Genomic DNA, 17221 nt, shown 5'->3' with positions numbered 1-17221 from the left:
GGGTTGGACCCTTGAAACCCTTATTTATACCCGACCCTTTTATTGGTTAGAGGGTAGGGTCTCGGGTCCACGTTTCTTCTTAAAAGGGTAAAGGGTCCGAGTAGGGTATTAGGTAAAAGGGTAGGGTCTTACCATTTGAACAGTCCTAATCCTTAACAAACCACCCAATGAAATCATCGTATTTTGTTTGTTTATCCACTATAGGTGTGTACGATTCCATCATAATGACAAAATAAGAGTATATTATGGGCTTAAACAGTTAAACTATAAATGTTACAATATTCATAGTTGTATCTTAGAAGGAAACAAATAACCAGCTGTAAATATGGTAAATTAGTGATGTGGAGAGATCAAAAGTTTACCAACTAATGACGACATGAGTTATGGAATTACAAGAGTTTATAATTAATATTTTATGTCTTTTGGTTTAATTATTAGAAGCCCCATGGTTTTCTATTTCTTTTAAATAATTGAGATTTTGTTATGTAAGAAAAGAAGGTTTGGAATATATAAAAAAAATCATTTCCTCTCTATCACAGTGTGTGAAGGACCTAATTATCGGTATTCTTCGTGAATCAACGATAGTTGGAAGAATTGATCCTGGTATTCGTGTGAATCAACAGGTTCAATTATTTATCTTATTTACGATCTACGTCTTTTCTGGGAGTTTTGGGAAGTTCTTCACGGGTATTCTTAGAATCAACGTGTTTGACTTCCAATTTTATCATCACGCTACGTCAGGTGGTATCAAAACCGAATTCCTGGCTCAGTATGGCTTGTGAGGGGGACAATATCTATGATTCCTGGCCAGTGTTTGATGAATACGAGGACGAGGAATGGTATGTTTGGCAACCGGTGATGTTCTTGAAAGTTTAAAAAGAAAACATGAGTGGTCTACAATTTATTCAGGTATTTTTTATGAAATTTTATAGGATGATACGGTAGAAAATGTTGGTGATATTGTGGTTAATGGTATTCGAATTTGTCTTCCATATACATGGTATCTCCCACTATTTTGAAACTTCATATTAATGAGTTAAATGAAGATGCAAATTTTAAGAAATTGCCTACCGTAATTATCAACTATTTCCCATATTTGAAGGTCAAAGAAAAATATTTTATGTTTGAGCTTGATATGGTGGGCCTCAAAGTGAATGATGATTACATGAATATAAAAGAATTGCATGGAGTGGTAATTATTTGGGATGGACCCATACACATAACTCCTAAAGGTGAAGGTGTGGTGATAGTATTTAACATGACTTGGATGAATGGTCCCTTTGACCCAAGTGGTTACGGTTCAAAGACAAAACTCGAGGGAGAGTTTTTTCAAAGGTGGAGAGAATGATGTGGGGAGATCAAAAGTTTACCAACTAATGACGACATGAGTTATGGAATTACAAGAGTTTATAATTAATATTTTATGTCTTTTGGTTTAATTATTAGAAGCCCAATGGTTTTCTATTTCTTTTAAATAATTGAGATTTTGTTATGTAAGAAAAGAAGGTTTGGAATATATAAAAAAATCATTTCCTCTCTATCACAGTGTGTGTTAGTGTGTGAAGGACCTAATTATCGGTATTCTTCGGGAATCAACGATAGTTGGAAGAATTGATCCTGGTATTCGTGTGAATCAACAGGTTCAATTATTTATCTTATTTACGATCTACGTCTTTTCTGGGAGTTTTGGGAAGTTCTTCACGGGTATTCTTAGAATCAACGTGTTTGACTTCCAATTTTATCATCACGCTACGTCAATTAGTCGGGTTGAAAGAATGAACATATAACGTGTCTAAAGACGAAAACTTTAAGGTTCAATTCGGGCCGGGCTGTAGAAGCCTGCATCTAAGACTTGTAACACTACGCTTGAAGCAGAACACCTAATCTTGATCACTTACATCTGATGTCTCGTTAGTGGTTTTACTTTCATCTAATTGTTTTCCCTGAAAACATAATGGACACGTTATTGTTTGTTTACTTTGGTCAAATCGATTCTGTTTTTAATTGCGATAGACTCATAAATAGAAGTCAAGAATACTTACTAACCTTGTTTCTATCGCGCCAACCTAGCCTAAATGAAAGTATGCCTGTGCTTTTTGTTGCGTTGCTGTCTTTCGCAGCCTCGGGATGAAGGTTTCTATACAGCATTGACAACTTAAGTTGGTCAACATAGTAGTCAATGATGCATCAATGCATTTATGCGCATACAAACACTAGTAAATAAATATATGTCAACTTAGGTAACTTAAGTTTTTGGTAAAAAAATAAACTCTTGCAAGATATGAATTTTTAGTAATATAGATTTAAAGCACACAACTTTTTGTATAGACTGGCCAAGTTTGGTTGACCGGAAACACTTTTTTTTCTAGATTTTCGTAAAAAATGTACTATTCGGATGATATCCAGCTTTTCAGAATAATATGATTGAGAAAGCTTTCGACCCGTTTCACGTGTTACAGCAATGTAAATTTCCATTTGATTCGTTAGAGATAAAACTTTGGCCCAACCCAAATTAGTAAACAGGCCAAAATTTCCATCTTTAGTTATTTCATTAAGAAAACAGTAAACAGATAATAATTAGATAGCAATGAGCACGGCATGAAATTCAATCATATTTAATTCCAAAAAAAAAAATTAAAAAAAAAGAAAGAAAAAAAAAATGCATGTACCCTGCAGGTGCTGCTTGTGCTTTAACTTGGCCAGAGTTATATTGCAGCGTCGCCTCTAGCATAGACTCTGCCATTACAGCCCTCTTTTCCATTTGACCAAGTGAAGTCATAGCTTTTTCATATTTCTCCTACACATTAACAAAACAAAAGTTTATTCGTCTTAAAAAATTTCTTCTCGGTAAGGGGTTTTTATGTTTAATACTCAAGTTATAAGCGCAACGAATATGAAATCATCCAGGAATTTGATCGAGTGAATTCATATCTTTGTCTCTCACAATACTATATCATCTTTGGTAATGAGAGTAAACTGGTACATAACCAAAGTTTATAATCTTGATAATGATAATTGTACTCATCTATGCATATAATACCACCTAGTCAATCTTTTTAGGTTCTATATAAAGATGACTTAAAATAAATTTGTGCATGACATTGCAATATAGACAGATAGTCTTTCATTGAACTCAAGTTCGAAATTAATGTGTAAATTTGATAAAAGTATCCATTAACCTTTTGGTATTATATTATTTTCTTCTAATAATGCTTACTGTGTCAAACATGATTGCAGAGTTTATATTATTTCAGTAATAATATAATTTCTTGCATAAAATTATTTAGGAGTTTATATACATTAAAATAGCACACTAAGCTACTTTTTAACCCGTTTGACCCATATGGCATGTTTCCTTTTTTTTAGATTTTTTTTATTTGACCCATTAGCGATAAAGCATATTGTGTAAATGGGTTATAAAGGTACCTCGAGTACGCTCACTAAATATCTCTGAGCAGCTGCATCTCGTTCGGCAGATCTAAGTGCATCGTCTGTGATTTTCTGTTCTTGTTCAACTCTCATTAGCACCTACATCAAATACACTTGGTGTTTTATGGTATGCAATGTTCTTGACATACAAAGCTGTAGCTTAATTTTCTTTTCAATGTTTAATCATATGTTACAATAAAAGAATAAAAATATTTGAACCTCAAGCATTGCTTTTTCCTGTTCTTTCTTATCGGAAAGAAGTTGTTGCAGCTCCAATAGGTCTTGTTCCATATGCTCAATCTAAATCATGTTTACAAATCTTGAATCATTTTTTCACAACTTTTATAGAAAAAAATTGGTGGAAAGAATTTCTATTCCAGTTTTAAATATATGACGCGGGAATACCTTTGCGCTTAATTGCAGCCTATTATCTTGTTGGGCCATTTCCATAAGTGCTGTCTCCAACTCCTCGGCTCTAGAACGACACAAGTACGTTTATTATAGGTCCATCGGTATGCTTTCATGAATGACACAAAAAGGAAATAGCTTCCTTAAACTAACCTTACTGTAGCCGATCTCTTGTCCTCCAACATTGAGCACAACTGAGCCTTCAACCATATAACCTGCACACGTAAACAATTATATAAACACTAGTAACTTCTTATGCCAATGAGCTATTAAAAGTTACACGAAACCATCCGTGTAATTAACTCTAAATATAACATAACTCGTATACAAAGTGAAAATTTTATATTATATTTATTGGTTATTACCTGATCTTGAATGTCTGGAAGAGAGTCTACTTCTGCATTAAGGGGATCAATATTAAGAGATTCGTCGCGTTTAAGAGGTGACATTAAGTCCGAAGAGTCTTTATCTAATCTCTTCTGTTTCATACTAGCTTCACGCACAAGTGGCTCGCGTTCATGTTTGAAACTATAAAGTTTATTAGCCAACCCTTTAGAGTTTTTCCTTAAATGTTCCCCTCTTATTCTTTCTTCAACCGCAGCTATCACATCCGGTCTATGTTTATCTCTAAGGCTTTGTAATGTGTTTTCTGTTACATCTGAGAAACTTATGCAGGCAGTCACAACTAGATTGCTGCTGTCGAAAGTTGTACCGAGTAGTGATTGTAGTAATATGATAGCATCACCAGCATCCATGGCGTGGCCTAAATCGGGACCTACAAGTCAATACAGGTTCAGGTCAAGTTCAGATACTAACAATTTGTTTTTCAAGAAAATGAATATTAGCTAATGCATTAATTGTGATTACAAAAACAATATTGTTATCTTGCTAAAGGAATCTCAATACCATATAGCTCCATTAGAGCCAATGCAGTTCGCAATAACATCGCACGATTTCCTTCAAATAAAATCACGTCCCAAACACGAAGAACTGAAAAAAAAATAACATAATCATTATTTCTAAAGAATTACTCTTGGAAGTTATTTTTAAATCTGTTTTTTCATTGTAAAATAAAGACCAAAATTATATAAGTCTCACCACTTTCCCATGGAATCATATGTACAAATATGGAAAGAAACCATGGTCCACATATCCATCCCATTTGTACTCCAATGTGATCAAAATAATTCACTATATAACAATGATAACAAGGATGTGGATGTTAACTAGCATTTTTACAAATTTATTAGTAAACAAAATTAACAAGACTCGGAAGTGAAGAAACCTAGATTAGGATATCGTTCGCGTAACAAATCTTCATAAACAAGTTGATCCACCTGAATAAAAAGAGTACTTATTCAGTAAAACAAATTAGAATTCAGAATAAATATATTTGGAAAATCCAAGAATATTTGAAAGACAAGCCTGTGATTCTATCATATCTTTTGTAAAATATCCGTCATAGTAATCATCAATCATGCCCACCAAAGTCCTGAAAAGATTTCATTAATGATGCCAAAATAATAATTTTGGTGATGCTATAGTGTCTTGTTAAACAGAATAAGCGTACCAAAAGGCATTTTCTTCAGGCATCATCAGTAGTAATATTCCAGCAAAAAAATTCATTCCCTACACATGTTACTTTGAAATAAGAAACAGACAATAGTCTAGAAGACAGTTGCGGATCAGCGAATGGTTGTTATAATTATTCATCTGTTATAACTAAGTTTAAAGTATTTATGTTAGTTATATTTAATTCAGAAAGTTACCTGACAATAACCAACATCAGGGTTGTGCCGAGCGTACGCTAGGAGTAAACGCCTCAACGAGTTCCTACCTTCCTCGTTCAATGCAGGATGACCCGGAAATGTTCGTTGTAAATCCTGCATTTGGTAAAGAAGATTAGTTCACATAAAGAATAAAAAAAGTTATCCATGTAAAAAAAATGAAATAAATTAATGACCTTTTCAATCTGTTTTTTACATTTTTCTGGAACTGGAACTCTTTCTCCTTTCGCCCCCGGGATTCCATCTGGTAAATTTGATTGTGTGTGGCTACTGCCACCATCAACACCATTTAATAAATTCTGGTAATAACCCTCCTCCCGCCGTACTTTCACACCAACAAAGGCTTGCCATGCCTGAAACACAAATAAGAATACACCTTAGCAACTTTCAAAATGTTTCGACTCTTTTAGATATACGGTTTGATGAGGTGTCAAGACATACCTCTCCTCTAAGATCTCTTGGCACGCCCCCACGAACGAGTGACTCCAATTCTTTCCAAGGAAATGAATCCGAATCCTCATCATCTATATTTAACTCCTCTTTAGGTTCATCACCGGCGGGTTCATCCTCTTGAATAGATTGAAGATGTTCTAGGCCGTTTTTATTTTTGATTCTCTTTTTAACGCGAGGACAAATTTTATCCTCGATAGCGTTTAGAGACGTTCTGAGTTCAGCCCAGTTTTGCACCACGGGCTTCTTTGCTTTTGTTGGGGTTGCATTTTCAGGAACACTCTCGGTTTGATTATCTTTTGTTGGTTTGTTGTCGCTTAAAGCATTGTCGTCTCCACTCGGTTCCAAGATAGGATCGGTTTTATGTTCGGTAACTTCAGCGTCAGGCTCAGCAGATGAGTTTGGTTGACCAAGTTCTGAATACTGCTCAAGAAAGACCGCCCATTTTATCGCCCTTTCTTCTTCCTCATTCTGACATATAAACCAAACATAGTTACGGTCTTGCTATATAAACACCGCCTCCAACAGTGTACACCGGTGTGTATGTCATATCATATGGGTCGTATGATGTCAAATCAACTTTGCACACCAGAACTTGACACATGATACGGACCATGTGATAGGAAATATGGTCATATGGGTTGTATGATTTTCCACTCATAAGATCCATATGCCCATTTCTCCATGTCATAACTCATACGTTCCGTATGGCACGTCAGTGATGTCTGGATAGTGTGTCAGTGTTATTTGTTTAGCCATGTCCCATAATTATTATGATCGGAACATGATTATTAAAACAAGCTTAAACTCTACATATGCATGTATATCCCACCTAAACAACACAACAACTAACCCTAAACCCTAAACCATAAACCGTTTATGTTTGGCAATGTCAATTCTCTATCTTATCCGTCTAACGGACCACGATGTACATGTATTAAAGCATGTTTAGAATCTTGTTCTACAAGGAACATTCATAATATTATAATTGGCCTATATATTACCTTATAGATAATATTAAACTCCTTGAATGTCTCAAGGTACTGAGGTCTCACAGTAAATCCATATGCATCCCTGTCATTTCAATTCCAAGTAACTATAATGTATTAAGAAAAAAATAATAATAATCATAAGTAAAGACAGCTAAGGTTAAACCTGAAATCGGCGCGTAAGGTTCGCTTACTCAGCAAGGATAACAACATATTTGATAAACATCAACAATGCTACTTCCCATATCGTTCTTTTCGCTTCATACCACAAAAATTGAGTTGATGCTCAAACCACTATTAAAATTTGCAGTGAAAACTTAGAAATATGATTTTCCTACTACACGCGCTATTTGTCTGCGCACGATATACTACATCCACGGCATCAAACTTATACGAGTTAGTAACCCAAACCAGACAGAAAAACTGACATTAACTATCTATATAATGCCTCTATATCTCAATCCTCATCAAATCCGAGATATAATAATATTATCACCTTTTAGGGCCAAAAATTGGAGAAAAACTCTAACATAATCAAACAAATTATTCCAATTTGCATATTCTTGTAGAACAAATTAACAACCCTAGTTTTTTTGTTTAAAACGTGATGGATCCCCTTTGTGGTGATTGATATTGTCTGAAACAACTTTCCAAAAATTTCTGGCCTTAATTAACTTTGTCAAAAAAATAAGTCACTATAATTCAAATATAATTTATTGCACGTGTGAAAACACATATACATGCAATGTTTCATAGATTAAGGTCTATATATATGCAATTGCATGTATATTTATAGGTTAACCGGTATGTTTCCATAATTGGCTAACAAATAATATTGTTTTTTTATTGTTCGAACACGAATTTGCATCCATATTATAGATGACGGATATAAATCGCCATGACGTATAATAAAAGTGTCATTGCATATTTGACTCGGACCTAATAACTTAACTCGGCAGTCCCAACTTTCGCGCATCATATATTTGCATTTGTGTGAATTAGTAGATTTTGATGTAATTGCTTATAACCAAACTAAATTTTGTTAGCAAACTGGAGTGCGTAGGCACGGGTGTAATCACTACTAGAAAAAAAGCCTTCAATAACACGCATTGAGTGTCATTAAAAGGTATATATGACACGCAAATATGTGTCAAGGAAGACCCTGTCATAAAATGAATATGACATGCATTTGAGGTGTCATCTTTTACGTGCGCATTTATGACACACAATTACGACACCATTTATGACACTTCTTTATGCGTGTCATAGTTTTAGGTGTTTTAAAAAATTATTATTATTATTATTATTATTATTATTTTGTAATATTACTAATTTTCACATTAAATGATAATTAAATTTGATAATACAACATAAAAGACATATATAGCAAAACAATTCATTTCATAACATACGCATATTAAGTCAAATATATTAACAAATATGATAAAGTAACAAAAATAATGTTTGTTGATATAAAAATTATTACCGAAAAATAAAAGTTGCCCCAAAAATCAACTATGATCAACCATTACTAATAAATCATCGGTCAACAACTCGGGTCGTTTTTCATCCGGGCTTTCTTGGTTATTTTCTTCCTCCCACGTTTGCAAACGCAATTTCAAGCAGTCTATAAGTTGCCTGCATAGCAAACAATTATATTGGTTAACTACTCGTCTAAAATCAACCATTTATTTGCCTTTTGATTAAACAATTAACATCATTTTGAGGAAATTCAATTAATGACAATGGCCACCATTAACAGTAGCAATGAGTGTTAATGTGCAACCTAACAATTGACCATCAAAAAATCAAAACTTTGTGGATAATTATAAACTTAATTTGACAAAGTATTTTTGTAGAAGGTATGTGTAATTATAAGCTAAAGGTTAAATGTATAGATAATGTCAAATTACCTTGAAATTTAGACACCTTCATAAACGTGACTGAAATAGTTGTTGGATGTGGCATGTGTGAACAATGTCGTTGTCGAAGTGGACTGCAAGCTCCTCCCATATAGCAGACCCGATAAATTTCGAATGAAAATGCTACTACAAACAACAAAAATAAAACACTTCAGTTTGGACAACAAACCTTTTAGGAAAATTAAGATTGACCAAATTACGCATATGAAAGATAACTAAAAACACATTAGTTAAGTTCAAACGGGCCGGGTCAACAAAACTTCATAATCAATCTACCTGTACATAAGTCATCATAAATTTTTTTTAACAAATGATCTCAATTTACCACCACTTTAAAGACTAAAATGTCAACTTGGTTGTTTAGTAAATTGGCCAATATACTGCAACAATATTTTTCTAGTTAAATTAGTCAAATTACTAAAGACTGGTTACTACAATATAAAACTGGTAAATTGTCTACAACTTCAATTCAAAACATAAATCCACATTGAAAATATTTGGTACTGAAATGTTCGGTTCGGGTAATATAGGTACCGAAAACTCAAAACTTGGTACTGTACCGAATTTGGTATCAGTTCGGTACCGGTACGAAAACGCTTAACACTACTCCAGAAATAAGATATAATTGATTTCAAGTTATGTGATTTTTAAGTAGCGATGAGCGTACCAAGTTTTCGGTACGGGTATCGATTGATACCAATACCGGTACCGAATTCGGTACCAAGTTTTTAGTTATTTGGTACTGCTACGGCACCGGCGTTTCCCGATTTTTGTATTAAATACCGGTACCGGACCGAAAACTTCGGTACCTGTACCAATTTTTTTTCGATTTTTAGTACCGGTACCGTACCGATATCATCAAATGGAAGGATTTAATCGACCTATCAACATAAATTCAAACCCAAAGCGGCTATTTAGAAGCTTCCAGTTTAGAAACTTCATAATCTAAAATATTTAGTACCTGAAACTTATGTACTTGATTGTTTTGTTATTAAGCACCCATGGTTCAAATATTTTTGTGATTAAGGCGGTAATTTGTGATTCTAATTATTCATAAGCCAAGTATTTTTAGTGAACTAATTATATGATACTAATCAAGAAATTTCCAACATTAGCCATCTCAGAATACATTTTTGGCCAGCTTAATTAATGAACCAAATAAGGAGTATTACTTACATTACCTCCAAGTATCATGCTTCATCCTTAAACTAAGAGCCATCTTGTGACGATGCAACTTGTTCATCGGTTACGTACTGAGTTTGACACCGTATCGGCTTCGCCTCCTATACTAATCAAAGCCTACCGAGCACGGAAACAACTTGTAGCGGTATATTGCAACCGGAGTCACACAATCAGTTGGCTCGTGACCACTAACAACCTGTTGTGGCTGCTGCTACTCGTCAGAGCCGTGGACCTCCAAACGCATGGAACCCAGCAACACAGAACTTGGACTAAATTTAGCTACAAACTGAATCAAAATAGTTAAGTTGTATCAATATAAATAACAGAAAATATGAATGAACCCAAAACCATATCAAACATAAAATAATAGGTGAATATGATTTCCTCAATTCAACTAACTATGATGTAAGAATATTAGAATTGTCAATGGGATTGACTCATTTCAAGTACATAGGTAACTGCAAATCCCTAAAATTACATCCAAATCTAAAAAACAATTATGTCATCAAATATATGTTCTACAAATAATAAAAAATACAAAGATGCTCTCATACCAAAACACATTGATGCGGTGAATCGGAGAGCGATTCCAAGTCACTGTCGGTGGAGAAATTGTAAACCACCACTGCCACACTCAAACCACAACAAAAGAAACCCCACTGGACAGGTACACAGCGGTGGTGAGAAACCACCACTGCCACGGTCAATCCTCCTCCGCCTAGGGTTAAAAAAATCCCAACAATAGCATACTACATCATCGGGCCACCACACGACGGTGGTTACTGGAGAGAAACCGAAAATGAGGCGATTTGTGGCACTGGAGGGGCGCATGGCAGTGAATGGTAAATCAGAAATCACACACCAAAAGGCTTAATTGATCAAGGAAGAACGAAGATTGGAGCCCTAAAATTTGTAATATGTAAATGCCAGATTAAATGAGGACTGGTGGTTTCAATTTGGGGGAACTGGAAGAAGAAGAAAAGAAAGCCCTAGTTTGTTCAAAAAGTCTCACTAGAAAGTTGCTAATAAATATTGGTTGGGGTTCAAATATTTATTTGGAAAGATGACATGCAAGATTATTTTATAATTTATGACATCGGTTCAATGACAACACACAGAAATATGTGTCATAAATCTTCTATATATGACATTGTTTTAATGACATGCGTATTTGCGTGTCATAAATCACCGCGTATCATTGTGCGCATGTCATTAAAGGCATTTTTTCTAGTAGTGACTAGTGAATCGAATATGCACGAATATGTAGGATGTGTTGGCAAGGTGTAGGTATGAGAAGATGATGAACAAATTGATTGAATTTGGATATGTTAAAAGGGGTGCAGGAACTTTAAAACTAATTATATGAACTTTTCAAGTATTCAAAATGAAAAATAAGTAATGTGACTTTAAATTATATATCTGAGTGACTCTATTATATTATATTATATTTTCTATAGAAAACAATATGGTGTTCTTTTGACTTCTTTTTGTATGAACAATAATCTATTTATAAATTTGAAGATGTTAATAAGTGTTTCCAAAAATCAAAATTTTGTGGTTTATACTATATTAGAACGTACATCCATGTTCTTTTTTATTTGACTTGGTGGAATTTATTAACTAATACGGCCTTAAACTGACCTAGGTTGTAGCTAGTTAACTGAATTAACTAACCGCCTTTTCCTATAACCAAAAAACCAAACTGTTTGTAACAGAAACCAAAATGTTATAAAAATCTTAAAACCAAGACAGCCATCATAGCCTCACAATATTGAACGATCAGAAAACATATAGTAAGCTTATAAGAGCTTGACTCAAGCCCTGTTTAATTTGAAAATGCTAGTGTGTAATCCGGGCTGCTAAGGAGTTAAGTTCTTACCGGAGCTCAAGCTTGAATAAAACTGATTACACCTGATAAATTGCAAAAGCAGCATCACAAAAGGAGTTTTAACTTCAAGTTCTGTAAGAATATTTTGATACAAGCAGCAAAGATACACCAAAAGAATATTATAATATTAATATTATGTTTTCTTTGTCTGTAAACAAACTACACTTAAATCCATATCAAAACAAATAAACATTTCATATAATCCTATAAGGTCAGTCTTGTTTCGTACTAGAAAGTCTAGCAGGGCGTTTAGAGTTCTGCTCGTTTCCATTTCACTATAAAATGACATAGAGAAAAGAGTGTGTTGACCTGAAAAGTAAAGTCAGCGGAAAAATTGTCAATTCATATGTATTTTAGTTGTAATTTGTCTCAAAACAGGTTAAACAAAAAATATAGATAAAAGTGCAACGGGTCAAAAGCCGATATAGGTTATCCAAAGATTTATACAGCTATTGTAATAATATTGTTTTTTAATCTCAGTTAACGCATTGCTTGCTATCTTAAAATGAACCAAAAATCTGAGTCGGCCCAACCAGCACATCATGTGACCTTTAGCAATCATGGATCGAATTTACATTATCTATATACCGTCGAAAATCAGATATACATTAAACACTAGTGAGATTCACAATGTAAGATTTATCTTAAGTTAACCGAATCATAATATTTAAGTAGTGAGTTGTAAAATGTTGACTGTTGTGGTCAACTGAGACAGTAAAGATGATAATATAACAAATTAAAAGGTACTAACCAGAATTATAGTTGCAAAAACAAGAAGAGGACCGGACCAATGCACCGAGAGGAAGACTCCATCGCGGTCAAAATAATTTTGACCCGCCAAGCTTTTCCAGTTCTCTCTCAATACAGTGTTATTTTACAAAAATTGCAGAAATATGAAACCAAGATCCAGTTAGTCATGTGGCTGATTGGACAAACTTATTCCAGAAACAATTAAACAAAATATTATTAAAATCATTATGATAAACACTGAATAGACAAGCTAAACGTTGCATGCAATCAAGTCTTATTAATCGAATTTAGCAAAACGGTCCTGTCTAAAACAAGTTCACAAATGATAACTCCCAAACATATAAACCACTAATAGTCATCAGATAAACCAAAAAGATTATAGTGTACCCCGTAAAGAGAATCACGAGGAAGTTTTAGATATTTAATCTGTGAACATCTTTTCCCCAAGTCTCCTTTTAGATCAACGTACAAGCACCTACGCAGGTCAAGCAATTCAAGAAGACAACAACCATCCAAAATGGCCTGCAACCCAACGTTTGTCATGTAGTTCCCGATGACTTCAAGGTGAGTTAGCGTAGGAAAGTTTTTCCCGATCGCTAAGGCTAACTCGTTATGATAACGAACAAACCTATCATCAGCTAATTTACCACGCCATCGCCATGGTCGATATGCTTGATGGTGCACTTTAAGTGTTTTTAACAAGGGGCAATATCGGGCAACATCTTCAATATCATTTTTCCGAATTTGTGTTACCACAAGGCTGAGCTCCTCCAGTAATGGTAATTTCTCGAGAGCTTCACTCCAGTGAGAGGCGCGTATAGAAAGAACTAATTCTAGACGTCTAAGCTGGCTTGATCTGTTAATATCATAAATTTAATTATTATGATTATTTAAGAGTAACATTTTTCTTTAAAAAAATGATGAACTCATAACTTATAACATACCTATCAGCAATATACCGAAGAAGACTGTTAGAACAAGGACCGACGGTTAAATCAACCATTTGGCCTTGGCTTCTATCGACAGCCTGCTGAAACATGTCACAATATTCCAGCCAATAATATTTACCTGAAAATGTGTCCATAAGAACGATCCTCCACATGGCAGGGTCCTTGCAGATTTCATTCCAAGCAGTGCACACTTTCTGGACATTCTGGAGTATGTCAGCCACACCAACTCTTTGGAGTATATTCAACGTTATATCCGATGGAAGCGTAAGCCAGTCTCTAGTTGAAATATGACATACTGATAAATGATTGCCGGAACCGACCAAAGCTCTGGACTGAGTCGGATGATGAGAGAAGCAGGTTTTCAGCAAGTTTAGAGTTTTCTTGATCTTGGCTCTAATCTTCACCATTTTTTGGACTGATGAATAGGTGTGATGGCACTGTTGTTTTAATGGTATCAACAATCTGTCCAATATTCCTGCAACGACAACACTTGTTAGTAGGGGTGTAAACGAGCCGAGTCCGAGCTTGGCTCGTTTCGAGTTTTTTTCTAAAGCTCGAGCATGCTTATTGTTTATTAAATAAGTTATATATGTTTTTAGATAAAAGATAGAATACAATAATCCTTAACGTACAAAAATACTTATATTCACGAAATTTATCCTTGAAATCACATCACAAGATCTCGGAATCATCAATACATACCCAAAAAAACAGATTTGGATCGTTAATCGATCAATTTTTATTTTCATTCACGAAACCCGTTTTGAGCGTATTAGGATTTTCTTGAGCGTTTTTTTGTATTTTGGCTTTGAGCGTTTTTGTATTTTTGGCTTTGAGCGTTTTGTTTTTGGCTTGAGCGTAATTCATGTATGTTGTGCGTTAACCTAACTCTATGCTTTTAATTATGTTAAAGCTTAAACAAATGCGATACATAGAAGTCCAAAAAAGGTAAAACTTAAAATAATATACACAAGCTAGGGCTTGATTATCTATCTAAACAAGTTTTATTTAAAGCTAGGGCTCAAAATTGATCTCTATCTGAGCAGCCTGGCTCGTTTGCACCCATTGTTCTTAGGCAAGTATTTGATGATTAACAAACATAACAAATCCATCCATATGAGTTGGAATCCATTACCTAGGGCTGGGAGCTTGTCGATCCACACAGTAATCACCAACCCAAACCAAAGCCCTAATTCAAAAACAAAACTAAACCAAAATGTATAACAATCGCTTTATATCGAACCAGGAAAATGATAGTAAATCATTTAATATATATTTTGAGACACGGCTAGTGTATATTAATAATCATAATCAGGTTCATCTAAGCCCGTGTATTAACTAACTTAAATGAGCCAAAGCCTGGTTCAAGTCCGATTATGCGGTGTAAAGTTAATACACATAAGTCTTAAGTCTACAAAAGGTAAAACTTAAAAATGCATAAGGCCCGATAACAACTAAACCAATTTTTTATTGATATGAGTCCGAGTCATTTTTCGAATGAACCTGTGATGAATTGTTTACTTTAAACATTATTCGAGAAAGGAAAAAAATAAATGTTACGTGGTTCTTTAAATCTTTTAATTTCTTTACTAGAAATTTACCCGGCTCACGGGCAAGTCGGTAAAATATGTGTGGTGGTAAACTCTAGCGTTGTCGGTCTCAAGCGTTAAGATGATAAGTCGACGTGAATTCAATCGGTTTCTTACTATACCAAAACTAAAACAAAAATGGCAGTCGACCGGTTTTCGTTACGATGATACTGGAACTAAAACAAAAGGCAATGACTTTATGCGAATATGGTCGGTTTCTTTCTCGTTCGTTACAGTAATGGAACTAAAACAAAAAAAAGCGAAAACTGGCATCCGGTCGATTTTCATTACGTTCGTTATGGTACCCGAACTAAAACAAAAAAACCAAATGGCATCAAAACCCTAGCATTGTTAGTCCCGGACGTTGATGCAGCGAGTTTACACGAACTCAATATGTTTCCGTTACGTAAACAAAAATTGATGTTAAGTCGGTTCTCGTTATGTCGCAATGATACCAATACTAAAAAAGAAAAGGAAAATTGGATTTTAATAATCCCAACTTAATGCAGTTGGCCAATAATAATCCCAACTTTAAAAATAGCTGTCACTGGTCCCAACTTCCACACTATTTGTTTTCATTGAACCTTCGTTAAAAAAAACTTAACGGTGTTAAGTTTTTTTCAAATTTCAAACTGATATTTTAGGGCTTTTGATCAGAATGAGGATACGAGTCGATTGATGTAAAACTTAACTTGAAACTGCGCTTCAAACAGCTTGATTTTTGTTAATTAATAGTTTAAACACCGGAATTGAAGCATCCTTTAGTTGTTTGGACCACTGTTTGGAGGTAAGTTTTACATCAATCGACTCGTATCCTCATTCAGATCAAAAGCCCTAAAATATCAGTTTGAAATTTGAAAAAAACTTAACGCCGTTAAGTTTTTTTTAACGAAGGTTCAATGAAAACAAATAGTGTGAAAGTTGAGACCAGTGACAGCTATTTTTAAAGTTGGGATTATTATTGGCCAACAGCATTAAGTTTGGATTATTAAAATCCAATTTTCCAAAAGAAAATTAAAATGATATGGACAAGTTTGATGCTGCCACTTGGTTAGCGGCACCAAACTTCTCTTTTATAAATATATATAATAATAATAAGGTTAGAAACTCGTGCATAAATAAATGTAATATTAGTAATAAGGATTTAGAAATTTATTTTTGAAGTTCATATATCAAGTTCTTAAATCTTTTTTTAGATCTTATGGATAGAAATATGTATTGCATATCTTAATCTTACATATATAAACGAAATTTCCATATATTCTCTCAAGCTATTAGATTTTTTTTATTTGTAAATGGAGGTTTCTCATACATTTGACTCAAATTCACGGGTATGGATCTCACCAAACCCAGATAGCCTTTGAACGAGTTATAACATTTCATTAAATTAAAAATTAATCTCACCAAATATTTGATACGAAAATTCTATAAAATAGGGATATACTAAAAATTAGTATGCGATTTTTAAAAAAAAAATGTTTATTTAAAATTTAAAAACAATTTATAGTAAAAAAAAATAAGCGAGTTATATGTCTCATCAAACCCATAGGTTTTAAACTGGGTTATAATATCTTATTTATTTGTGCAGCCATTTCATAATCAAATCTTAAGTATATTATTAACTTTCTTACAATAAATAAAATTAAAATCCAAAAAATTATATAAATATTAGAAATGAATAACGTAAAACAACCCCATAATACGGAGGATAATTTTTATGTAGGTTTTTCATGCATTTGACCCGAATTCACGTGTATAGGTCTAACAAAACCCGGATAGCCCTTAAACGGGTTATAACATCTCATTAAATTAAAAATTAATCTCACCAAATATTTGATATGAACATACTATAAATTAGAGATAAACTAAAAATTAGT

At 33.9% G+C, this 17221-nt stretch overlaps 2 protein-coding genes across 2 annotated transcripts; both read right to left on the bottom strand.

Annotated features, from left to right (window-relative positions):
- Positions 1-1880: 1880 nt before the first annotated feature.
- LOC143622886 (uncharacterized) lies at positions 1881-5868 on the bottom strand. Its single transcript, XM_077093907.1, has 14 exons — positions 5821-5868; positions 5607-5720; positions 5408-5466; positions 5263-5329; positions 5123-5174; positions 4744-4827; positions 4203-4612; positions 3991-4052; positions 3835-3904; positions 3649-3729; positions 3427-3528; positions 2670-2797; positions 2047-2137; positions 1881-1943 (listed from the first exon to the last, which is right to left on the bottom strand). Exons 1-14 carry the CDS (start codon positions 5866-5868, stop codon positions 1881-1883), a joined length of 1431 nt encoding a protein of 476 aa, XP_076950022.1.
- A 7285-nt stretch (positions 5869-13153) lies between these two features.
- LOC143622885 (putative F-box/LRR-repeat protein 9) lies at positions 13154-14162 on the bottom strand. Its single transcript, XM_077093906.1, has 2 exons — positions 13750-14162; positions 13154-13661 (listed from the first exon to the last, which is right to left on the bottom strand). Exons 1-2 carry the CDS (start codon positions 14160-14162, stop codon positions 13154-13156), a joined length of 921 nt encoding a protein of 306 aa, XP_076950021.1.
- Between the last annotated feature and the right edge of the window lie 3059 nt (positions 14163-17221).

The sequence above is a fragment of the Bidens hawaiensis genome, unplaced genomic scaffold, assembly GCF_021521415.1.
Source record: "Bidens hawaiensis isolate Kalapana, Puna unplaced genomic scaffold, B.hawaiensis_p1.1 tig00003244_1, whole genome shotgun sequence".
NCBI lineage: Eukaryota > Viridiplantae > Streptophyta > Magnoliopsida > Asterales > Asteraceae > Bidens > Bidens hawaiensis.
Note: the sequence above shows the minus strand (reverse complement) of the source record. Positions and strands in the feature narration are given on the sequence as shown.

What these genes read in the sequence shown, in the direction of transcription:
- LOC143622886 (XM_077093907.1), bottom strand. Translation starts at nt 5,868, where the DNA reads ATGGAATCCCGGGGGCGAAAGGAGAAAGAGTTCCAGTTCCAGAAAAAT. An exon ending in CCTGAAGAAAATGCCTTTTG is followed by an intron (nt 5,330 to 5,407) that starts GTACGCTTATTC and finishes AAATCTTTTCAG; the next exon opens with GACTTTGGTGGGCATGATTG. An exon ending in GCACAAGCAGCACCTGCAGG is followed by an intron (nt 2,138 to 2,669) that starts GTACATGCATTT and finishes AATGCTGTATAG; the next exon opens with AAACCTTCATCCCGAGGCTG.
- LOC143622885 (XM_077093906.1), bottom strand. Translation starts at nt 14,162, where the DNA reads ATGGTGAAGATTAGAGCCAAGATCAAGAAAACTCTAAACTTGCTGAAA. An exon ending in CTTCGGTATATTGCTGATAG is followed by an intron (nt 13,662 to 13,749) that starts GTATGTTATAAG and finishes TGATATTAACAG; the next exon opens with ATCAAGCCAGCTTAGACGTC.